The 21447-nt window shown below is 41.1% G+C and overlaps 1 protein-coding gene across 2 annotated transcripts; it reads right to left on the bottom strand.

The window, feature by feature from the left end:
* Positions 1-944: 944 nt before the first annotated feature.
* Positions 945-21441, bottom strand: LRRC42 (leucine rich repeat containing 42). 2 transcript variants are annotated; one of them, XM_025427694.3, is made up of 8 exons: positions 21235-21441; positions 15527-16013; positions 9837-9968; positions 8566-8684; positions 7246-7334; positions 6975-7088; positions 3097-3181; positions 945-1450 (listed from the first exon to the last, which is right to left on the bottom strand). In XM_025427694.3, the coding sequence occupies exons 2-8, from the start codon at positions 15997-15999 to the stop codon at positions 1176-1178; spliced, it is 1287 nt and encodes a 428-aa protein (XP_025283479.1). In that variant the 5' UTR covers positions 16000-16013; positions 21235-21441; the 3' UTR covers positions 945-1175. The 2 variants fall into 2 exon arrangements, with proteins under 2 accessions (XP_025283479.1, XP_025283480.1); XM_025427695.3 differs by lacking the exon at positions 21235-21441 and adding an exon at positions 20229-20451.
* Between the last annotated feature and the right edge of the window lie 6 nt (positions 21442-21447).

Here is a 21447-nt window from a genome sequence, read left to right on the forward strand (position 1 = left end):
TACCTTGATATGATCTCCAGTGCATATTTTACAGCACATCTCAATTTGGACTAGTCCCATTTCAAGTGTCCAATGGCCACATATCACTAGGGGCTACTGTATGGGACAGGGAAGGTCCTGAGCCTTGCTATTCTAAGTGCGGTCCACAAATTAGAAGCACTAGTATCTTCTGGAAACTTGTTAGAAATGTTGAATCTTAGGCCCCATTCCAGATCTATTGACCAGAATCTGCATTTTAACAAGATCCCCAGGTAATTTATAAGCAGGATAAAGCTTAAGCACTGCTCTAAGGCAAGTCATTGGTCTCAGGTTCCTAATCAGAGGTGATAATCCTGGCTTTGCAGGACTATCATGAAGATTCTTGGTGGTTTACTCTATAGACTTAATTGAGATTTTAATAAACGGTAGCTATTATTTAAGGTGGCAATGTAAGAGGCGGCTTTAGAGTTGGACAGAAAGTATAAATTCTGTGACCTTAATCAACTCACTTAGATTGAGGCTGAGTTTTCTTTTTCTTTTTTCTAAGATTTATTTATTTGAGAGAGAGAGAGAGAGAGAACACAAGTAGAGGGAGTGGGAGAGGGAGAGAGAATCCTCAAATAGACTCCCTCTTGAGAGCAGAGCCTGATGTAGGGCTCAATCCCAGAACCTTGAGATCATGATCTGAAGAGTTGGATGCTTACCCAACTGAGCCACCCAGGTGAGGTGGAGTGTTCTTAACTCTAAAGTGGGGCTAATACCTATCTTCCATTGTTGTTGTGGGGACAGAGTGTGGTGCACAGGAGGTGTTCAATAATGGAAGACACACACACACACACACACACCCCTTCTTGGGTGGGCCATCTTATACTAAGTCATGCTAAGCTGCCTTATTTCAAATGGCCTTCTATCCCAAACTAAAGTGTTATTTCCTGAAGTTTCAGTCTACACTTCACAAGCAGGACTTAAGGACAGCAAAAACGTTTATTTGAAAAAATTACTATGTATTGAAAATATACATTAGAAATTATTACATACTTCCATAGCATTCCCCTCCCCCACCACAAAAGTAGAAATATCCGCTTGCTATGCTAATGCCATAGGTAAAGTTAAACAAAAAGGAAAACACCATCAGCCCCCTTTCCTCATACATCAGATCAGAGTCAGGGGGAAAGAGGTCAACTCCTATCTACCAATCAGTAGGAATTTAACAAGTCCCAGTCTTCCACAGCAAGACATACATATTTCTGCTTTGAAGACTGCGAAGCATTGCTCTGTTCCTTCTCTGGCTCTTCAAAAGCTCTCTTCTTGCTCTTCTTTGACTCCTGGCTTGAGACAACTTCACACTTTAACAATGGTCCATGGCAGTCTGGGGCTTTCTCTTTATAGAACTGGAGTTTCTCAGAAGAGTTCACGTGGGTGTCTGCCAGTGGACACTTCACGGGGGCTTCTGTTCGAGCCCGCTTGCCATCTGTAAGAGTGACAGAAGGGAGTGGCCATGAGTTGATTACACTGGTGTGTTAACGCCTGCTCAAGTCCAGAAAGAGGATCCAAGGAAAACGACAAAGGCCCAAACAAAGAGAGGCTTGGATTAAGTTTATTCTCTTCTGAACAACCTAGCAAGTAACAGTGGCATGTGCACTAGCATAGGCTGAAGGAACATACCCACATGGGAGTCTGACAGATTTGGATTCAAATCCCAGATCTGCCACTTCCTGGATAAGCCTACTTATCCAGTTACTCGGGCAAGTAACTTCTCTGAGATTGTTTTCTCATCTTCGTAAGGATATAAAACCAAATTCATAAGCATGATGTGAAGATAAATAAGGTAACATATAAAGTGTTCAGCACAATGTTTACCACATAATAAAAGCTCAGAAAAGGTTACCTCTTATTATTCAAAATCAGGACTTTGCTTCTAAACAAGAGCCAAATTTTAGGGCACAACTCTTAGCAAATGATACCACTTTATTCTACAGTTGTGGTATGCCGTGAATTCTAATTTTGTTACCTTTATTTTTCCTTCATTTTGACTTTATCACTTAACTCCTTTAAAAAAATTATAGTAAAATAACATAAATTTACCACTTTCATCATTTTTAAGTGTAGAGTCCTGAGGTACTGCGTTCATCCACATCCTTGGGCAAACATCACCACCATCTCTCTCCAGAACTTTTCCATGATGCAAAATGGAAACACTGTAACTGTTCATCAGGAACTCCCTTCTCCTCTCCCCAGGCTCTGATACCCACTACTCTATTTTCTTTTTTCTTTTTTTAAGATTTTATTTATTCATGAGAGAGAGAGAGAGAGAGAGAGAGGCAGACTCCATGCAGGGAGCCCAACGTGGGACTCAATCCTGGGTCTCCAGGATCAGGCCCTGGGCCGAAGGCAGCGCTAAACCGCTGAGCCACCCAGGCGGTCTTTCTCTATAAAGTTGACTATTTTAGGAAGCTCCTATAAGAAGAATCCCTCAACATGTTTCTTTTTGACTGGCTTATTTCACTTAGCATAATTTCTTCAAATTTCATCCATGTTATAATATATGTCAAAACTTTCTTCCTTCTTAAGGCTGAATAATATTCCATTGTATTGAAATACTATATGTTGTTTATCCTTTTATCACCCCCTCTTTGTGAATATTTTATTCCTATCTAATCTCTACATCCAACATGGGACTCACACTCACAACCTCAAGATTAAGAGTGGCACACTCCACTGACCGAGCCAGCCAGGCACCCCATTCACTCATTTTTTGATGGACACCTGGGATGCTTCTATCTTTTGGCTAGTCTTAATTCCTTTTTTAATGTTCTGTACTCTCTCTACTTTTGTGCCATGGCAAATCCTTTTTGGAACAAGAGGGAATATACATACATACATACATACATACATTTAATGAGCTATTTTCCTGGTGGTGGTGCTCAAAGCTAAGTGTGAACTTACACTGTAGTATGTCAAGAGAATACAAGTCTTGATGATCTATGTAAGTCAATACTATCATAATTACTTTTCCCACTGAGTGAAAATGGGCTGATACCCATTACGGGGTACCAACTGCTTTACGGGTGCAAATAACCTAACAGCAAAAATTCCAAAGAAAAAAGAATTTCTCACAGAAGTGCTGAGCTGCTGTTTGAGGCTCCCCAGATTCTTGTGGCTTCACAGCTTCTGAAGTCACACGCTCCCACTGCAGAACAATCTGAAATGTATTTGAAAAGATTTTAATCTGAACAAAATCTCGAGCTTTTAATCTCAAGCTTTCCTGTTCCCCCTAGCTCCCTTTCCACAAACACAAATCCTGTGGTAATCTTCAGTTGATAGGTGAAAGAGTAACCAAGTCAAGCCTAGATTTTCTGTTTTAATGCAGGAGTTGATCAGAATACAAACATGCTAGATATACGTATTTGCATGACTCGGGAAAAATCTATAAAGCTGATTCCCTGTCTATCTTCATCTCTATTGCAAGCTAGAAAAAAGTGCATATCCTTAAATAAAAAAATGTAAAACCTTAGTCAAAATATTTTTCACAGATTAGACTCACTTTCATGCCTTAAAATATACCAAATATAATTCAAACTTGTATGTGTATAAAATTCCCACATTCCCATATTCTTACATTTCATGATCAGTTTCCATTTTTCAAAACTGTTACAGATGTATATTTATTATAAGCTACTAAAAATTCTTTTGGAAATCTGGCTGAGTATAAACTATACATAAAGTGATTATTTTACATATACTGCAAGTAACAAGAACTTTTAATATTTCTCATTATAGGATGCAATAAAATGATCATAAAGTCAAGGAAAACACTTCAGGACACAGAGATAGGACAACACAGAATGTTAAGAATATAGTTCCAGACTTAGCAACACCACCTGTAGCCAGGGTACCCTTGGCAAGTGATTTATTTTGGGGGGCTCAATTTCTTCATCTGTAAATTAATATTAATAATACTATACTAATACCCTCAGGCTGCTGTGAGGATTAAATGAGGGGTGTGGCTGTGTCTGGCACACAGAAAGCCCCAGGAAATACTAGATGTCATCCCTTCTACAAAACTTCTCTAGTTATGGGGAATGGGTCAGATTGAAGAGAACACCAGGATAAACCAAACCTGGTGATTCAGTGGGCAATATGGAAATAGTACTTCACTAACAGAAATATGTATGTCAATTGCAAGACCTGCCTGGATACAGGGAAGAAGAAAATGAGCTTGGTTCTGGACATGCTGAACCTGGGGTGCCTGGCAGCGATTTACAGACAGTATTTAGGAATGGATCTGTGTCAGAGAAGGTACAATCTTCCCTGCAGGGACACTGGAGATCACCAGGACAGTGAAAGGAGGCAGTGAGGAATCAGCCAGAGCTGGCAGGAGAAGTAAGAGTGGAATAAGGCGAAAGGCCAGGAAGGTGGAGAACGGGGTCAGATGCCACGTCCAAGAAAATGCCTGCTGCGAGGCAGGGAAGGCCAGACCTAGAGCACAAGGGATTAAGAACTGAGTGGGCAGCGAGGAGGTGGACAAGGTCACAGGAACCATGTCACAGCTGCACTGGGGGTGAAGACCACGTTCAAGAAAGTGTAAGGTATATTTATGCATGTAAAGAAAGCAGCCAACACAGCATGAGACTGAACACCAAAGGGTGGGGAGGAGAGGGAAATCATTATAAGTGGAATATCCCAGCGAAAGCTGAGGAACTCAGGGACTGGGACTGAAAAATATTCAAATGCTCAACCCTGGAATGAAATGGCACACTTGACCCCTGGGACAGGAGGGAAGCAGAATATGAAGAAAAGGGAGATATTGTGAGACAGGGAGGAAAGTAAGGGGACTCGTGTTATCTGGCCTCATTGGTCTGTGTCACCTGCAAAGAGCACAGCAGGAGCCTAGAGTGAGCCCCAAGACATTTCAATAGGGGGTCAGCAAGAGATGGCCCAAATGCTATGGTTGCGCCCCGGGGCCCACTCACATGCATGGGACGAAGCTCCATGTGTGAAGGAGCCCCATCATGCCTCTGAGCTTTGCTTTATTATGTTTAGCAGATACCATGTTTTTTATGAATGGAAGGTCTGTGGCAACCCTGCATAAAGACGAGTCTATTGGCACCATTTTTCTAATAGCATTTGCTCACTGCATGTCTCGGTGTCACATTTTGATAATGCTTGTGACATTCCAAATTTTTTCATAAATTTGCTGTAAGCTCAAGTGATGACTAACTTTTTTTTTTTTAAGATTTTATTTATCTATTCATGAGAGACACGGAGAGAGGGGGGAGAGAGGGGGAGGGGGGAGAGGGAGAGAGAGAGAGAGGGCACGAGCCAGAGACACAGGCAGAGGGAGAAGCAGGCTCCATGCAGGGAGCCTGATGTGGGACTCAATCCCAGGACTCCAGGATCACGCCCTGGGCCAAAGGAAAGTGCTAAGTCGCTGAGTCACCCAGGGATCCCCAGATGGCTAATATTTTTTTAACAATAAAATATTTCAAATTAACATTGAGTACATTATTTTTTAGACATAATGCTATTACACACTTAACAGACTACAGTATAAATTCTATATGTACTGGGAAACCAAAAAAATAATCTGATTTGCTTTATCGCAATACTTGTGCTTTTAAAAAGGTTTATTTATTTGAGAGAGAGGGCGTGGTGGGGAGAGGCAGAGGGAGAGAAAAGAATCTCAAGTAGAATCCCTGCTGAGCATGGAGACCAATACGGGGCTCAATCCCACAACCCTGAAATCATAACCTGAGCCAAAATCAAGAGTCTGAGCAACCCAGGCACCCCACAATATTTGCTTCTTTGGGGCAGTCTGGAACCACACCCACAGTATCTCTATGGTATAATCTGTGCTTTCAAGCCAGGTTGCTAGGTATTTTACTTCAACCTTACCAAGCTCTGTAAGAAATCCTGGTTTCTTTATATGGATGAAGAAATTGCAACTCAAAGTTGTCTTAAGTCATAAAGCTATTGTGTTGTGCAGCCAGGATCCCAAACCCATGTCTCCTTGACTCCACAGCCTACGCTCATCCCCTCATCCCCTGCTACCAAACTTCATCAAGCCTTTGCATGATCATCCCACACCTGCCCCAAGTCCACTGGATATATGTTTAAGATTCATCCACAGCTACAAACTGTTATAACGATTTCAGCATGTATCTTATGTACAAACACAAAAGTGCTCCTGAAATACTGACTCACCCCTTCTTGATTACTTACAGGAAGATGATACAATTAGGCACTTGGATAGGTCCACCATCATGCATTATAGTGGAGCCAAGGAAGAATCCAGAACAAAACAGGTGGGTCCTCGAGGCCTCTACCAAGAAACAGTATCTCAAGAAGAAGGGCACCAGCCATAGGCAAACTGCAATTTACTGGTGCCCTACTACCTGCTTACCTTCTAATTTCCTACTTAGGTCTATACTAAGTTGAGGAAGACCACCAAGAAGATAAGACCAAAGCAAAGCAAAGTCAGCCAAGAAGCTGAAAATGGGAGGGTTCACTCAGTGAGAGGACAAAAAAGGACATTTCCTCACCAAAGCTCTACAAGGTAAGAAATTTGCCCACACTAAGGGAAAGAGTGAGATTTGAACCCTTATCGGTGTGACTTTTTTTTTTCAGCATCTAATGCTGCTAAGAGAATGTGTCCTCTTGCAGCTGGACATACTGCTTTTTTGCATAGCAGGCCAGAATTCACTTATTTTCTGAGTCGTTTTCAAGATGGCATTTTCTCGACGGCATTTTCTCCTAGGGCAAATATGGATGAGCCACAATATAGTGACCAGAGCATGATCTCTAAGGACTGACATCTAACACTTTGCCTTAAGTAGTTGGGTCAGGTATAGGCCATTACTGTCTCTGATCTGATGTGAAGATGATAATTTAGCCAGACTACCTAGAAAATTAATGTTTGTTCAAGGTGTTGATTAAGGCACTTGGACTTAAAATGAAAAGCTATATACACTGTGAGAGAGAAAAATCTGCAGTACCTGGTCAGCCCAGCCCTCTGTCTTACAGTTACTGTGATCAAATTCCTTTAAAGGCACTTTGGAGTGGACAAGGCCTATGTGGGTCTGGAGCTTGTGTTTGACGGCTTTGATGTCCTACGAGGGAAAGAACAAGAAAGCACACACCTGGTCAATTCTTGCTTGCTTTCAGTGGGAAATAAATACCATCACAAACACCAGTCTTTTCTAAATACCAATTAGCAGGAGCAAAAAATATCTAATTATAAGTCTGGGAAACAAGCAAATGTCTTACCTTGAGCCCTGTCCCAGAAATATCTAAGCAGTTTAGTTTTCTAAAAGAGAAGAGGTATCCAATTCCCGCATCTGTGATCTCAGGGTTACCTAGATGTCAAAAACATAGGCTATATAACAGTATACAGTAGAGCTACTGCTAAAGTCCAACAATAAGCTCAGAAAAAGGCCAAACAATGATAAAATATAAAGTACCGAGTGAGCAAACTTTTCAGAGAAAACGATACAAAGATCTTACTTATCTTCATCCTGTCTGTAATATGGGAACAGCCACACCAAATGACCCTTAAGATCCTTTATAGCTCTAACTTTCTAGGAGGTGGGGATTAGCAGAAAAATAAATGAACCAGGAAGTTAACCCAAAGGGTTTAATCTGGAGCCCTATAAAAACAGCATCCATAAACATGTTTATGGTTTATCGCACTTTGTGTGTGGCTATTTCACCTCCAAAGTAAAAAGATTTTTAAAAGACTTTCAAAGGTTTTTAGACACAGAGACTGTTACTACTCTTACTAATTTGCACTGTCTTCAGAAATCTTTCTTACATATTACCTTTTCAAATCAGAGTATTACATTTAGCACTGAGTCCTCAAAGCCATGAGTACAATACCCAGCACATTCCAGATGCTCAAAAAATATTTGCTGAATAAATACACTTTTCTGGGAGGGAGGTTGGACATTCACTACGGTCTTCGTTTTACAGAAGTCGAGGCTCAGAGAGGCTAAATAACTTACTCAGGGTACACAGCTATTAAAAAATGTAGAACAAGGAGTGTCCTTTGACTTTAAACCCCTGTTCCTTTCATTCTTTTGACACCATACCATCCTGCCATATATTGAATGGACACTCAGTTAAATTGTAAATGATCTCTATCAACTTTTTACCACTAAAGTCACATCTGGTTAATCCTGAGTAAGTTATCACAACTGTGAATTCATCAAGATTTTCATCAAGCAAGTATTGATTAAAAGACCTAGCTGACAGACACTATGTATCAGCAACTCAAGGTAAGTAAAGGTGAGCCATATGTCTTTTATATATGCCATGAGAAGGATGAAAGGCTGCCCTGTCTGCACAGAGTGGTCCAGATGAATCTGGAAAGGCTTTTCCTACCCTAAAGAGGGGGCAGCAAACCAGGAAAGGTACCTGGCCAGGAGTCAAGACCCTCTGGCTTTATTCTTGCTCTGCCACTAACTTGCTGTGGCATCTAGGAAAGTTACCACCTTTAATCTTATCACCTCTAAAATGATGGGGGAAGAACTAGGTGATTTCTAAAACCATTCTTCCAACATTAAGAACTATATTTCTAATAAAACTTACAAGATAAGTCTAATAATGTTAGATTTTCAAGGCCTCTTTTCATCACTCGAACTGGTGCTGTCATTTTCCGTACCCCAGCATCAGATAAACAATTATCCTTCAGGTGGAGCTGAGTTACGCTAGGGAAACAAAGTCCATAGATAAATCAGATTTTGAGAAAGTCTATGCACAAGAACATGCTTTCATAAATTTCATCTATAAATACATCCTGTTATCTCATACCCAATGCATTTAATGGAATTATAAACCTTTTGGTGCTATTTACTAGTTGAGGGTTAAGTTAGGGATGGAAGTGTCATGTAGTACTAATCTCCGATGGCAGAGGGCACTAAGGCTATATGGTCAAATGAGGTAAACAGAGACTTCATTAAGGGGATAAATATATCTTGTTTAACACAGAAGCTACATTCATGAAAAATCCTATTTGAAAACCAAAAACACTCTAAATAGGTCAGGAAAGTCTACTAAAGAACTCCTAGGAGAATTCTTTTTGCAAAGCAAACAATCCTCTAATTTTAACCTAGCTTTATAAATCTAGATTTTCAAACTGGTTTTTAGGTACACCCATCACCCAATCCATCCAGCTAACCTGAAATTTTAGGGTATTAATTTGCTCCACTGTCCCACACACAAGACATCTGAACCTTTACTAAACCTCACACAAAAATACCTTTGTATGGGGTAGTGTGTAGGTGTCACTGTCTAAAGCAGGCCCTAGGAAGCTGGTTAGACTTGAGTTTGTCATACTGTTATGCTTCTGGCTGTTTATGAAACCACAAAGGAATCCATCTGGCCTCCTCTCTGCTGGCCAGACTGAGCAACTGGAGATCAGCTGGACTATTTGCAAATGGTATAAACTGGGTGATTTCTTTAAATTATGATTCTTGCAAAGAATGAGGCGGTCTTCAATAGTTTACTTTTTAAATAATTTATAGTTCATTGATAGTTAAAATACAAAAGGATGACTTTTGTTAGAATAAACTAGGACTGGAAAACTAAGGGCAAAATCATTTTCACCCCAGGCTGTTTCGTATATTGCATGTTGAAATAAAGGTTATTTTAGAAAATGAACCAACAGACTTGGTTTCCTAAGAACTGTTTAATCTATATTGCTTGTGCCTAGTAAAGGAGATTTAAAATGTTTTAGAAAAGAAAAAAAATTAGCAAATAAACACAGGACTGGAAAGTGATTAGCATTCTTCAAGATGATCCCACTGGGTCATCTTTAAAAAAAAAAAAAATTCCATCTACAAGTGGTGGCAGGTCAATACCTAGACAGGGCCTCATTGGTGAGATGTTCTAGAAGTTCATGCTCATCTCCAAGCTTGCAACAGGAAAGATCCAGGCAGGTCAGCTCCCGGAAAGACTTAATCTCCTCAAGTTTTTCTGAAATCACCAGGTATCTGTGGGGCATGGAGAGCAATCAATAGCTTTTCTTTTCCTTCTTTTAAAACATTACCATTTGTGGCTTCATGATTTAGTCAACATTCCATCAGTACAAGGAACTATGTAATAAGCAGACTTCACCAACTACTATGTGAGCCAGGGTGAATTTTTTAACTAGTGAATACTTTGAGTCTTTTTACATGACAGTGGAATAAAAACTTTTAAATAAAAATATACAAAAAAAATTAAGAATAAAAATATATGAGCAAAGGCAAGACACAAGAGAAAACATCTTTGTCAGAAAACAGACCTTGAAAAAAAAAACACAGAAAACAAAACAAAACAACAACAAAAAAAAGCAGACAGACCTTGGTGTTGGGACCTGATGGGAGAATTTCCAAACTTTAGGACACTCAAAAAATTAATCATTCATTCTTTTAAAGTTGCCTTTTATCTTATGCTCAAGTATCTACTAGCTTGAAAACTGGAACACGGCCTGGAACTCTGAGTTCTAATCTCTGCACATCCCTAAGAATATACCAAGAGATGTTTGGCAGATCACATTTTATCTTTTCTATTCAAACATGTTTCAGTGGCTGCCCACTCCACTGCGCCTGTTAACTTCACTCTGAAAGTTCCTGCAGTATGACAAACTACAAAGACTTAGTCTCCTCTAGATGGTTAAGACAAACCTATGAGCACAATTTAATTACAATGGAGCACCTTGCCAAACTGCTATCAGGAAGCATCAGGGAGGCCTCTGGAGAGGAAAAGAAAAGGGCATTCCACAGCCCAGGCTGGGGCCTCCACCCTGCTTTCCAGTTGTTCATCTATTTCAGATGATATCAGTGAGAAAAAAATGAAAAAGGATTAGGAGTGACAGGAAATAGGGAAGAGAAGATCCTAAGAAAACAGGAAAACTGACTTGTGGCAAGACAATGACTTTTTCATCCACTTTCCTCATGGATATCTAGAAGTTTCCACAGCAAAATGGTATGCTAGAATCAGTGGAGTTACACTTAAAAGTGTTCACTTCTCTTTTCTGTCAATAGGATAATTACCAAAGACAAAGAAGATAGGATAACGTGAAGGCAAGAGGGAAGTTAGATCTCTTTTCTTCCTATTTCCAATCAAAATAAGATGTACTGAAAGCTGGTCACTGGCCTAACTGCTAGGTACAGATGGCCTGGGGCATTGATACCCTCTCTAAGCAGCCTGGTGACAGAGCTCAGCTGGATACACAACTGAGTCTTATTTACACAGACGTATTTTAATTGCACTGTAAATAAAGCTGCTGTTTTCTATCTTCCAATCAGAGTTGGAAGTGGGTTAATGGGGATTTGGGGGATTACTGGCAATCAGAGAAAGGAAAACACACATCCTTTGATCAATTAACCAAAAGATTTTTAGTAATTCTGAAACAAGGGTTATCCGCGAAGGACATAACAATGTATAATGTGATTAACAGAACAAAAATCAAGGCTGAGAAACCAACATGCAAAGCAACAGACAGACACTACTAGATGCTTATCTAGGACCTGATCAAAGCTCTAGGGTCTTGCTCAACACCCGTCTTCCAATTAATGAGTTTAGAATCGTGTAATGGAGAAGCAAGAGAAAGTACATGGACATATTTTAGTGTCAGATACAATTGAGTTTGGATTGTAACAATCCTAATTACTTGTGTGACTGTGAAAAGTTACTTAACTTCTCTGATCCTCAATTTCTCCCACTGAAAATGCGGCAACTGATTACTTCTTTTAAGGATAAGAATACTAGACACAATATTCCAAAAGCACATGGCATCTAATAGAATCTCATCTCATTTCATGGTAGTTATTATAATCACTTCATTACACAGGGTGATATTTTAAGGAAAACATGTTTGCCTCCTGTAACCACTTGGAATAAAAACCACTGGGCTTTCAACACAGGAAGGAAATAGTTTTTATAAGTTGGAACCCAGTTGCAAAGACACTGGCTCTCCATCTAACAAGCAGCTTTGTGACCCACCCTAAGACAGTGAGTGCCTGAACCTCCCCAATTACTTATTTTTAATAATTTCTTCAATCTCCTTCTCTTTGATCTGAACCCTTTGTGTTGCTATAGCATCAGCCCTGGATTGTAAATGCAAACCCAAATCTCTTGTCCTCTTCCTATTTTTCTCTGGGGATTCAAAAGGAGAAGGGAAGTTTGGGATCGCAATTGAAAATCATTTTTAAAAAAAGATTTTTAAGTAATCTCTACACCTAATGTGGGGCTAGAACTCATGACCCTGAGATCAAGAGTGGCATGTTCTTCCAACTGAACCAGTCAGATAGCCCCACAATTGAAAATCTTAATCTTGTATCTGAACAAGACAGCAAAGTTTAGGATTCTTGCAATAAAGACTACATTAAAAACGTTTCTTATATTTATATTCATGATCATAAAAATAACATATATCCCCTGTAGAAAAAAAATCAAGAAAATGTGAAAAATTATAAAGAAAATTTAAACGACTTGCAATCCCACAATCTACATTTTGAAAGACTTTTTCTACATATGCAATGCATATAAAAATTCCTTTTTTTAAAAAAATTGGATCATATAGTATATGCAATTTTATCCTTTTAAATGTATCATATAAGAACATTTCACATCATTTTAAGTAATCTTTGAACATTAATAGCTATATAATATTTCACCATATGAATGTGCCATAATTGACTTATTTCCAGTTGTTGGATATTCAGCTTTCAGGTTTTCACTATTACAAATAGTATCATAATGAACACCTTATATAAAAGTATTTGTTCTCATGTCTGAGTTATTACATTAAAAATTAGGATAGATTCCCAATAAATGGAATTAATGAGTCAAACGGAATGGATATTTTTAAGGCTCTTGATACATGTTGCTAAGCTGCTTTCCAGAAATGCTAACTTATGTGCTCACCAAACATGAACGAAAGGGCTATTCTCATCCAAACTGACCAATGGCAGTATATAGATGTCACAAATGGATAAAAAGCATTGTCACTATCATGAAAAATACTTAAGCTAGAACGATAGATGGGGAGAAAACAGAATACAGATTATAGATAGTATATTCCTAAATGCATAAATATATTTGAAAATGATTATCATGAATAGTGGGATTATGAATTTCTTAAAATTGCAGCTTTATATATTTCCCAAATTGTACTGCCTTTATAAAATAATTTTAAAACAAGGCATCTATCATAATTCTACTTTTCATGTTTCAATTTTTCTACAATGAACATAAATAACTTGAAACAAAACATGAAGGGGTAAAATATATTTTAAATATATGTGCTACAGTGAAATATTGCTTGGATTTTTCATTTAGGTAAGGTAATTCTTTTTTCTACTGGTAACAGCCCCAGGCTCAGCTGTAACTAACCATAGCATGGAGACAGAGTTTTTAGAAGGTGCTTGCTCAGTTCCTAAGTCCACAGTTCTGCTCCCGTCTACATGTATGTTTATGCCTTGTCTTTTTAAAGTACAATATTTGAACCAGAGTGATGCCATTAATTCTATGAGCCAATTAAATAAAGAATTCTTCTTTTTTGTTTTTTAAAGTTTTTTTTTTTTTTTTTTTTTTGGAGAGAGAGGAAGAGAAAGCATGAGCTAGAGGGAACGACAGAGAGAGAGTGGGAGAAGCCGGCTCCCTACTGAGCACAGAGACCGACACAAAGCTCTATCCCAGGACCCCAAGATCATGACCTGAGCTGAAGTCAGACATTTAACCAACCAAGCCACCCAGGCACCCCTCCTTTTTTTGTTTCTTAAGGCATATGAATTTACCTTATGCTTTCTGACATGACTTTCTCCTCTTACATGCTCTACTTTAGCCTTGTTTTAATGGTCATATTGATGGTGCATTTAATAGAAAGCTAACTTTTCACATTTTCTAATCACAAAAAAGTTCATGTAATGGCACACTACACAGTTACTTTTAAAATCTACAGGTATTGATAGTAAATGATTTCCAAAATATATAAAGCAAGCAAGATGCGTAATGGTGTAAGGAGTGTGCTGCCACTTGTATAACAAAGGGGAGAGCTATAGATGCATGTACCTGTACAAGATGTCACTGGAATGACATAAAAGAAACTGTGAACAGTAGCTGCCTCTGGAGAAATAGGAGATAAAATGGGAGGGAGGCCATGTTTCACTGTATACCTTTCTGTGTTTGAATTATTTTCCAGGCACATTTTTTAGTTTTTGTTTGTTTTTTTATGTGGGCTCCATGCCCAGCACAGAGTCCAACACAGGGCTTGAACTCACAACCCTGAGATTAATACCTGAGCTGAGATCAAGAGTTGAGTGTTTAATCTACTGAGCTATCCAAGGCACCCCTAAAGGTTTTTTTTAAAAAATTAGTAGATGCTTTAAAAATAATTTTAGGTAATGGTAAAATAAAAATTTTATCTGTTTTATTTTTTAAGTGGAGCACAAAGTATGGCTTCAATTCATGACCCCGAGATCAAGACCTGAGCCTGAGCTGAGAACAAGAGTCCAGGATACTCAACCAACTAAACCACACAGGTGCCTCTAAAAACTTTAAATAAATCAATAAAAGCAAAGGCAAGTCACAATAGAAAACATTTGTTCTGTTAGAAAACAGAGTTTGGTGTTGGGACCCAACAAAATGAGTCATGGGAAACCTCACTAAAATGAGAGTGGTCAGGTTTTCAGCAAGGGGAGCTCTCACTCCCTATCACTCAGAGTCAACAGAGGACCCGAAGCGAAAAGCCTGACTTGACCTTACGTGGACTTGACCTTTCATGTGTGAGTCTTACTCTACGACTCCCAGCCAAAGGAAGAAATGCTGCTTTCCTCCTCCCCTCTGACAAGAGCTTCACCAAAGAAAAGCCACCCCATTCTGAACTCCTAGTTTATTCCAATGTACTTTAAGTTTGGAACAACCTTCCCAACTTCTCTTTTCTCCTGAAAAAAGTATGCCTCTCCTTTGTTCCCCCAGGCTTGCCTGTGGTTTTCCAATAGTTTGATTGTCTCAGATTGCAGTGCTCTTTTATTCTTCAATAAACCCATCTTCTGCTGGTAAAATAGCTGCCAGTTTCTATTTTTAAAGTGAACAGACCATATTTGAAAATTTCCATATTTCGGGATACTTGAAATTTTAATCACCTTTTAAAAAAGTTACTTTTTTATCCAATGCCCAATATCTAGAGTTCTGAAAACTGGAATCGGCCCAGAACTCTGGTTACTAATCTTCACATCCTCAAGAGCACACCAAGAGATATTTGGCAGATTGTATCTTGTCTTTTCTCATACTAGACTACAAGTATTTTTTTTTACTGAATGGAGGAGTGGTGACAATCAAGCAGTGGTGAAGCGGTTTCAAAATAAAGCTGTGTTTTCTGGTGGGGGCAGTGGGTAGGGAGAAAGACAGTGATTTTTCTCAAAATGGCCGGCCACTTTTTATTTAGAAGTTTTAAACTGTAGTGCTATTTGATGGGAGAATGCCCCCAAGCCCACAAAGCCCCAGAACTAGACAGACTGAACATATCCAACACAATACTCAATACTCTAATCAGAACACCCACCTGTTTCGCAAACACAGGGAGCAAAGTACCAGACTTCCGTAGGCTTCTGTGAATTTCTGTAAAGCCCTCAGCCCTGCACCTGGCTCTGTGAATTTCTGTCTGGCTTCCGCTGCAGAAAAGAGCTTTTCAGCAATCTGCTCAGGAAAGCCAATAAGGGAATCAATGTGATCAACGTTGTCAGAGATAAAGCCCAGGACGAGGCTGAAGAGAGACTTAGCAGAGTACCGAAGATTCCCCTCCCGGGTATATGTGAAGATGAAATGATCAGTCTTCTCTTTCTGCGCAGTATCATCTTCCCTGTTCATGCAAAGCTCCACAGAGAAGCCTTTGGGAAACAGTCTGAAAGGCCTTGGCTTCTGCAGGCTACTCCTGACACCATCCAAGGCCAGATTGACCATGTGCAGCTGACCATTTTCTCGTACGTAGATGGGTCCTGGGTCCAGGTGGTTTTCGGAGTTGAGGTAGTAAGACATTGCCTTGCTTCCAGCTGTAAAAGCAAAGCACAAAGGAAGCAAATCCAATTAAAATGCCATTTATAACATGCAACTTCATCTTGCTGTGCCCAGAGTTTTACGAGCCTACCAGGAAGGCCCTTTGGTTGATGTGGGGAAACAAAGCTTCCCAGCTGCCTATGAACCTGGCACTGCAGGCTGCCTCTATCTGGAATGCTGTCTCCTACTTTCCCCCTTTTCTTTATATCTGGTGCACTCCTACTTATCTTCCAAAAGCTAGCTCGAATCTCATTTCTACAATTCACCCTGGGGAAGTTACAGAAGCACAGAGAGTCATCTACAAGAACAAAGAAAGTCACGGCAGCATAGCTGATTAATCACAAAACAAATGGAAACAACCTAAATGTCCAACAGCAGGGATATTATTAAATAAATTATGATACATCCATACCATGGAATGTTATGCAGCCATTAAAATCATAAAATTTTTATTGATTTGAAAGTTACAAATGTACAAACAGTATACATGAAATTCACTATTTCTGTTTTAAAAAATGTATTTACACACAGAACAAAGACCAGAAACATAACTTCCTTGCTACGTTGGCACCTTCCACATACTTTGTTGATTCAGTGTTCTGCTACTGATTTATTTCTGGGCCTGTGTTCTACTGGTTTGAGCTCCTTGAGGAGAGGGACCAGGTTTAATTCATCCAGACTCTGGGATGCTCTGAGATATAACATAGTGCTCTGGGATTTAACAGTCCCTGGGTGGATATTTGTTAGACTAAAGTCTACTAATTTGCCAAACCTTACACAGACCACCAGCAATGGGCTTTTTTGGATCTACAAAGACCTCCATTACAAGAGCTGGGGGGAAAAAAAAAGCTATTCTACCTCTTGGAAACATCTTATCTCTTAGGGCTCTATTAGGACACTTTTGAGGTGAGGCAAGACACCAAACACAGTAGGCATTTATGCAATGGTTGACATTTTGTGCTCAGGCATTAGTTGGAATAAACATTTGTTTTCCTGAGAAACTGAGATTGCTATGTTAAATGAAAGCCGCTGATTATCATTTCTGCAACAACACAATGATCTAAAGAGAACTGAGAGTTAAAATTCTATATATGTCAAATAGCTGCCATTATCTTTAAAAGACTGACTTTCAGAGTGAACTAACTCAGCTTCTTCTGCATCAATGCAGGGCTGGGATGTAGTTTTGATGCCACGTAAAAGTGTCAGCAAACAATCAAGTCAGTGATCAAAAATGCTGAGTCTCTGGAGATCAAATAGTGATCCTGTTTGTGGACAGCAGTACAATCCACGTTTCTCCTGAGGATAATTATGTGTGTAAAAGCACATCAGAAAGAAGGGCCCTGACTAGCCTGACAACCTCACCCTTTCCTGCTCGGCTTCTTATGCCCTACTCTTCAGCCATGCCATACTACCCAAGTAAGCTGGCTGTGCTCTCTTGTCCCACTGGTCTTTGCCCATTCTGCTGCTCCCTTTGGTTGGACCATCCTTTTCTGCTTTCTAGCTCATCCTTATTCATCATTAAAACTCAGCTCAACCACGATCCCTCTCCTGGGAAGTCTTCACTAACCCCTGCACCAGTGCATGCCTGTCTGGTTTTCCCAGAGCACCAGTGTCTCTTCTATATATAGCACTTAGCACCGTGTCCTATGTTCACTTGCTAACATTCCCAGAGCTGTGATCTTTGAAGGCATGGCATTTATGTTTTTCATCTTTTTCTCAGGCCCAACACAGTGCCTAGTCTTGAGTAAGCCCTCAACAAATACATGCTGAACTGAATAAGAAGAAGGGTGAGACCTCAAAGGGACAGACTCAGTGCTCTGAACTGCAGGGCCTGCTGATACTGTTGCTAGGAGCCAGCTCCTCTTCTAGGCAACAGCTGCAGACTCCTCCCCCACTTGCCAGACCCTTCTGCAGGTGGTAGAAGCAAAGCAAATGATGGGAGAATATTGCTACTGGTACTACCAGGGGAGGGAAAAAACCCTAAAACCCAGACAAAAAAATTCCTGTCACGGTGCCAGCTCTAATAACCCATACTCTTGCCAGTATTCAGTGACTGCTGCTAAGGAGATGCCTCACTTATTCTAAGCTGTTCTTTCAGCAGAGGTAAGTATCTGGCCCCTTCAACCTCACAGATGTTAATCTTGATGAGGAGATAAAGCAGATTCTCTGTCTTTATCTCTGGATTTGGACATTCAGAGCCCTATTCTACCTGTGGATCAGAAATTAGTCACCCTTATGGCCCTAAAAAAGGAATGACTTGACTATAATAATAGAAAGGCAAATTCTATGAAGAGAACATATTATAACGTATCAGCACACTGTAAGCTCCCTGACAACGAAACAGGGTCTGTATTTCTCCTGACCCCCACTCCCAACAGTGTGTTCCACAAACTTTATAGAGTCAAACGGACAAATGGATAAATGATCACTTCAGGTGAAAATCAGAAAGGTCCGGTTCCATCCAGCAGAGGGCACAAGCGTCTTGGGACCAGAATATGGACACTAACCCAGGCTGCCCCAAATCCTGGCAGCTTCTCTTTGCATGGATCGCTTTCAAAAAAGGCAGTACTGGCTATTTTTTACTCCTAAATTACTCAAATGCTAGTTGTCTTTCTAAATTATGAAAAAAAGAATCCAGTATTTCCTGAAGAGTAAAAAACCACATTATCTGTCCAGAAGGCCCAAGACTCCTCTGCTCTTCAATGAAGGTACTTGAGGAACTAACCTTGGTTCAAGAAATCCTGGTAACCTTTGATTTCTATTAAATTTGTGCATCTTGCATCCTCTCAATAAGAAGCTTCCGGAAAGTTTGTGAGGTACTATAAAAAGAGCTAAGAATAAACTTAATGTTTAAGCCTTTCAAGGTTAAGAACCATAAAGGCAAGAGAATTCCACATAAAGCTTCCATACTTAGCTTTGCTTATGCCTGGCTGTACATGGTGGTCGGTTATAAATGGGCTCTCAAGCAACGAGGCCTGTTCTACACCATGGCAAAAATCCCATGCAAACTGGAAAATTAAAATTAGTATCTGCAAGAAAGTCCAGCTTAGATTTGCATTAACTATATTTTATATTGGATCAACAGAGTACTGGGCATTCTGATGGTCTCCCAGCCTGTCTCCAGAGAGGCAGTTCTCTAAACCGTACAACTGCACAGAAAAATATTACATAGTGCATGTTCTAGTTAGTATTCAGTCACCACAAAGGAGCCAAAGTTACCACAAAGCGTATCATTTCATCTTATGAATAAAACATAACCTTACTTACTACATTACAAACTCAGTTCTCTATCGCCTCTTTGAATAAGAGGCAAAATAAAATAATTGATAATTAAACATGACAACTTTTTAGATCTTGAAGCCAGTTTGCCAAGCAAGAAGCAGGACCATACCAATTAAGTGGACTGGAGGGAAGGAATCAGAGACAGAGGCCACAGGATTAAAACTGTGAGCTGGGTCTATGGCTCTCTAATTTGAAGGGGGGGAAAAAAAAGCACCTAACTTTAGTAGGTAAAGTAACAATTCCCAAAGAGTAAATCATAGTAATAATGGTGACGATGATCATGATACTGGGTGCGATAACTACCATGTATTAAGCAGATACCAGTTGTCAGGTACTGTGCTAAGCACTCAATTAAGTGATCTCACGTAACCCTCAACAATCCCTTGAGGTCAAGATTGCCATTTAACCGGTAAAAAGGCTCAGAGAAGTAAAGTAACTTACTTAAGGAACAGAGCTAGTAAGTGGCAGAGCCAGAATTCAATCTCAAGGCTGTATTACTCCAAAGCTCTAGCTCTTTCCACTGCATGATGCTGTCTCTCAAGAATAAAAATATGACATCAGCCTTAGGGATTAAAAAAAGATGTTAAAAATTAATCTCACCCACCTGTTTGATCCTCTGGTATTCACTGGCTTAAGCTGGGGGTAGGGGTGGGGGCAGGGAGGAGATAAAAACCAGTGGACATCTGAGGAAAGAGTTGGTGGGAACAGAGCCAGGACAGAGCTACATTGAGGCCTCCCTTCTTCCCTCTGCCAGGGCAGAAATTACCCACATCCACACACCAGGAAAACATCTGTCAAGCCATGGCCTTCATCCCAGGCTTCAGACACCCTTGGTTTATTTGAAAATGCAGCATTCTTGAGAAAATTTCTACACAAAAACTTGAACGGAAATTAGTTCCAAACCACCTATAACTAACTAACGATCTTACCTTAATTGTTCTGTGCCACCATCATTATTCAATTCTCCACTCCTCTCATTATTTTTACCTTACAGCGTGTGCACTTTCCTACCTGCCTTTTCACCCACACCCTTTCCTCCCCCAAAGCTCCAGAGAGCCACACCTGACTTAGCTCCCTACTTCCTTCCAGGAGCATGCCAATCTCTCCTACATCCTGACACTCTTAACAGTTCTTCTACCCGCCAACTCTAGACTTTTCCACATAAAATCCCAAATCCTGACAGCCCCCCCCCCCCCCCCCCCCCCCCCCCTGCCTTCTCCCACTCTTAACATCCCCGTCCTGGCCTCTCACACCCCAGGCCCTTCCAATCCTTCCAAGGCACTTCTGAAACGAGGTTCCTGGTCCCAAACACCCAATCTCACCTTCACCTGCTTCTCCTTCCTGCCCCACACTGTTCCATCCCCATGGATTCCACCCCCAGGCACTCTTCCTCTGTCCTTCACCAAGTATTCTTCTTCCCTTCTTCCTAGTCTCTGGGATTCCCTCTCCTAGGACTCCAATCTCTCTCTCCTCTTGTCTTCTGTCTATAACCTTCAAAATCCCCTTCCTTCACGCCTCCTTATGCCCAACTTCAAAACCCACAGCCCCAACTTTTCTTCTCCACCCCCAAGACCCCACCCCTTCCATTCTAAGCCTGGATCCTTCCCTTCCTACACTTCTCAGATCCCCCTCGGTTTTCCTCTTCGCCAGTACTGCAATTCTCCCTCCCTCCCTCCCTCCCTCCCTCAATTCCCACGCATGCCCCTCCCCGAGCCCGCCCAAACTAACCCTGCTCCCACCTTGCCCCCAACTACCCTCCGCGGCACCCCGACCCCACCCTACATCCTCCTCCTCACCTCTCTCACCCAAACCACACCCCAACCCCGTCCCTCCCGGCCCACCCCTCCCCCACCCCGCCCCTCCCTCGCACCCCGCCCCCGCCCCCACTCGCCGCCCGGGGCTGCGTGAGCGGCCCAGCCCGCGGCCGCCACCTACCTGTGCCCCTGCCCGGGGCTGCGAGCGGCCGCTTCGCGGTGGCGGCTCCCTCCTCCCGCGGCGCGGCTGACGGGGAAGCGGCTCGGCGCCGCCGGCACAAAGCTAGGGAGGGTGGGACCGAGAGAGCTCGGGAGGAGGGAGGGGGCTGGGGTCGACCTGGCGCCGTGGGACCGCGGGGCTGGCAAGGGGCGGGGGGGCGGGGGGGCAAGGCTG

This window comes from Canis lupus, chromosome 5 (genome assembly GCF_003254725.2).
Source record: "Canis lupus dingo isolate Sandy chromosome 5, ASM325472v2, whole genome shotgun sequence".
Lineage (NCBI taxonomy): Eukaryota > Metazoa > Chordata > Mammalia > Carnivora > Canidae > Canis > Canis lupus.

Coding starts and splice junctions, on each gene's coding strand:
- LRRC42 (XM_025427694.3), bottom strand. CDS start 15,999: ATGTCTTACTACCTCAACTCCGAAAACCACCTGGACCCAGGACCCATC. Junction 3,182..6,974: donor CAGAGGGCTGGGCTGACCAG/GTACTGCAGATT, acceptor AATACATTTCAG/ATTGTTCTGCAGTGGGAGCG. Junction 1,451..3,096: donor AACAGCAGCTCAGCACTTCT/GTGAGAAATTCT, acceptor TCACTCTTACAG/ATGGCAAGCGGGCTCGAACA.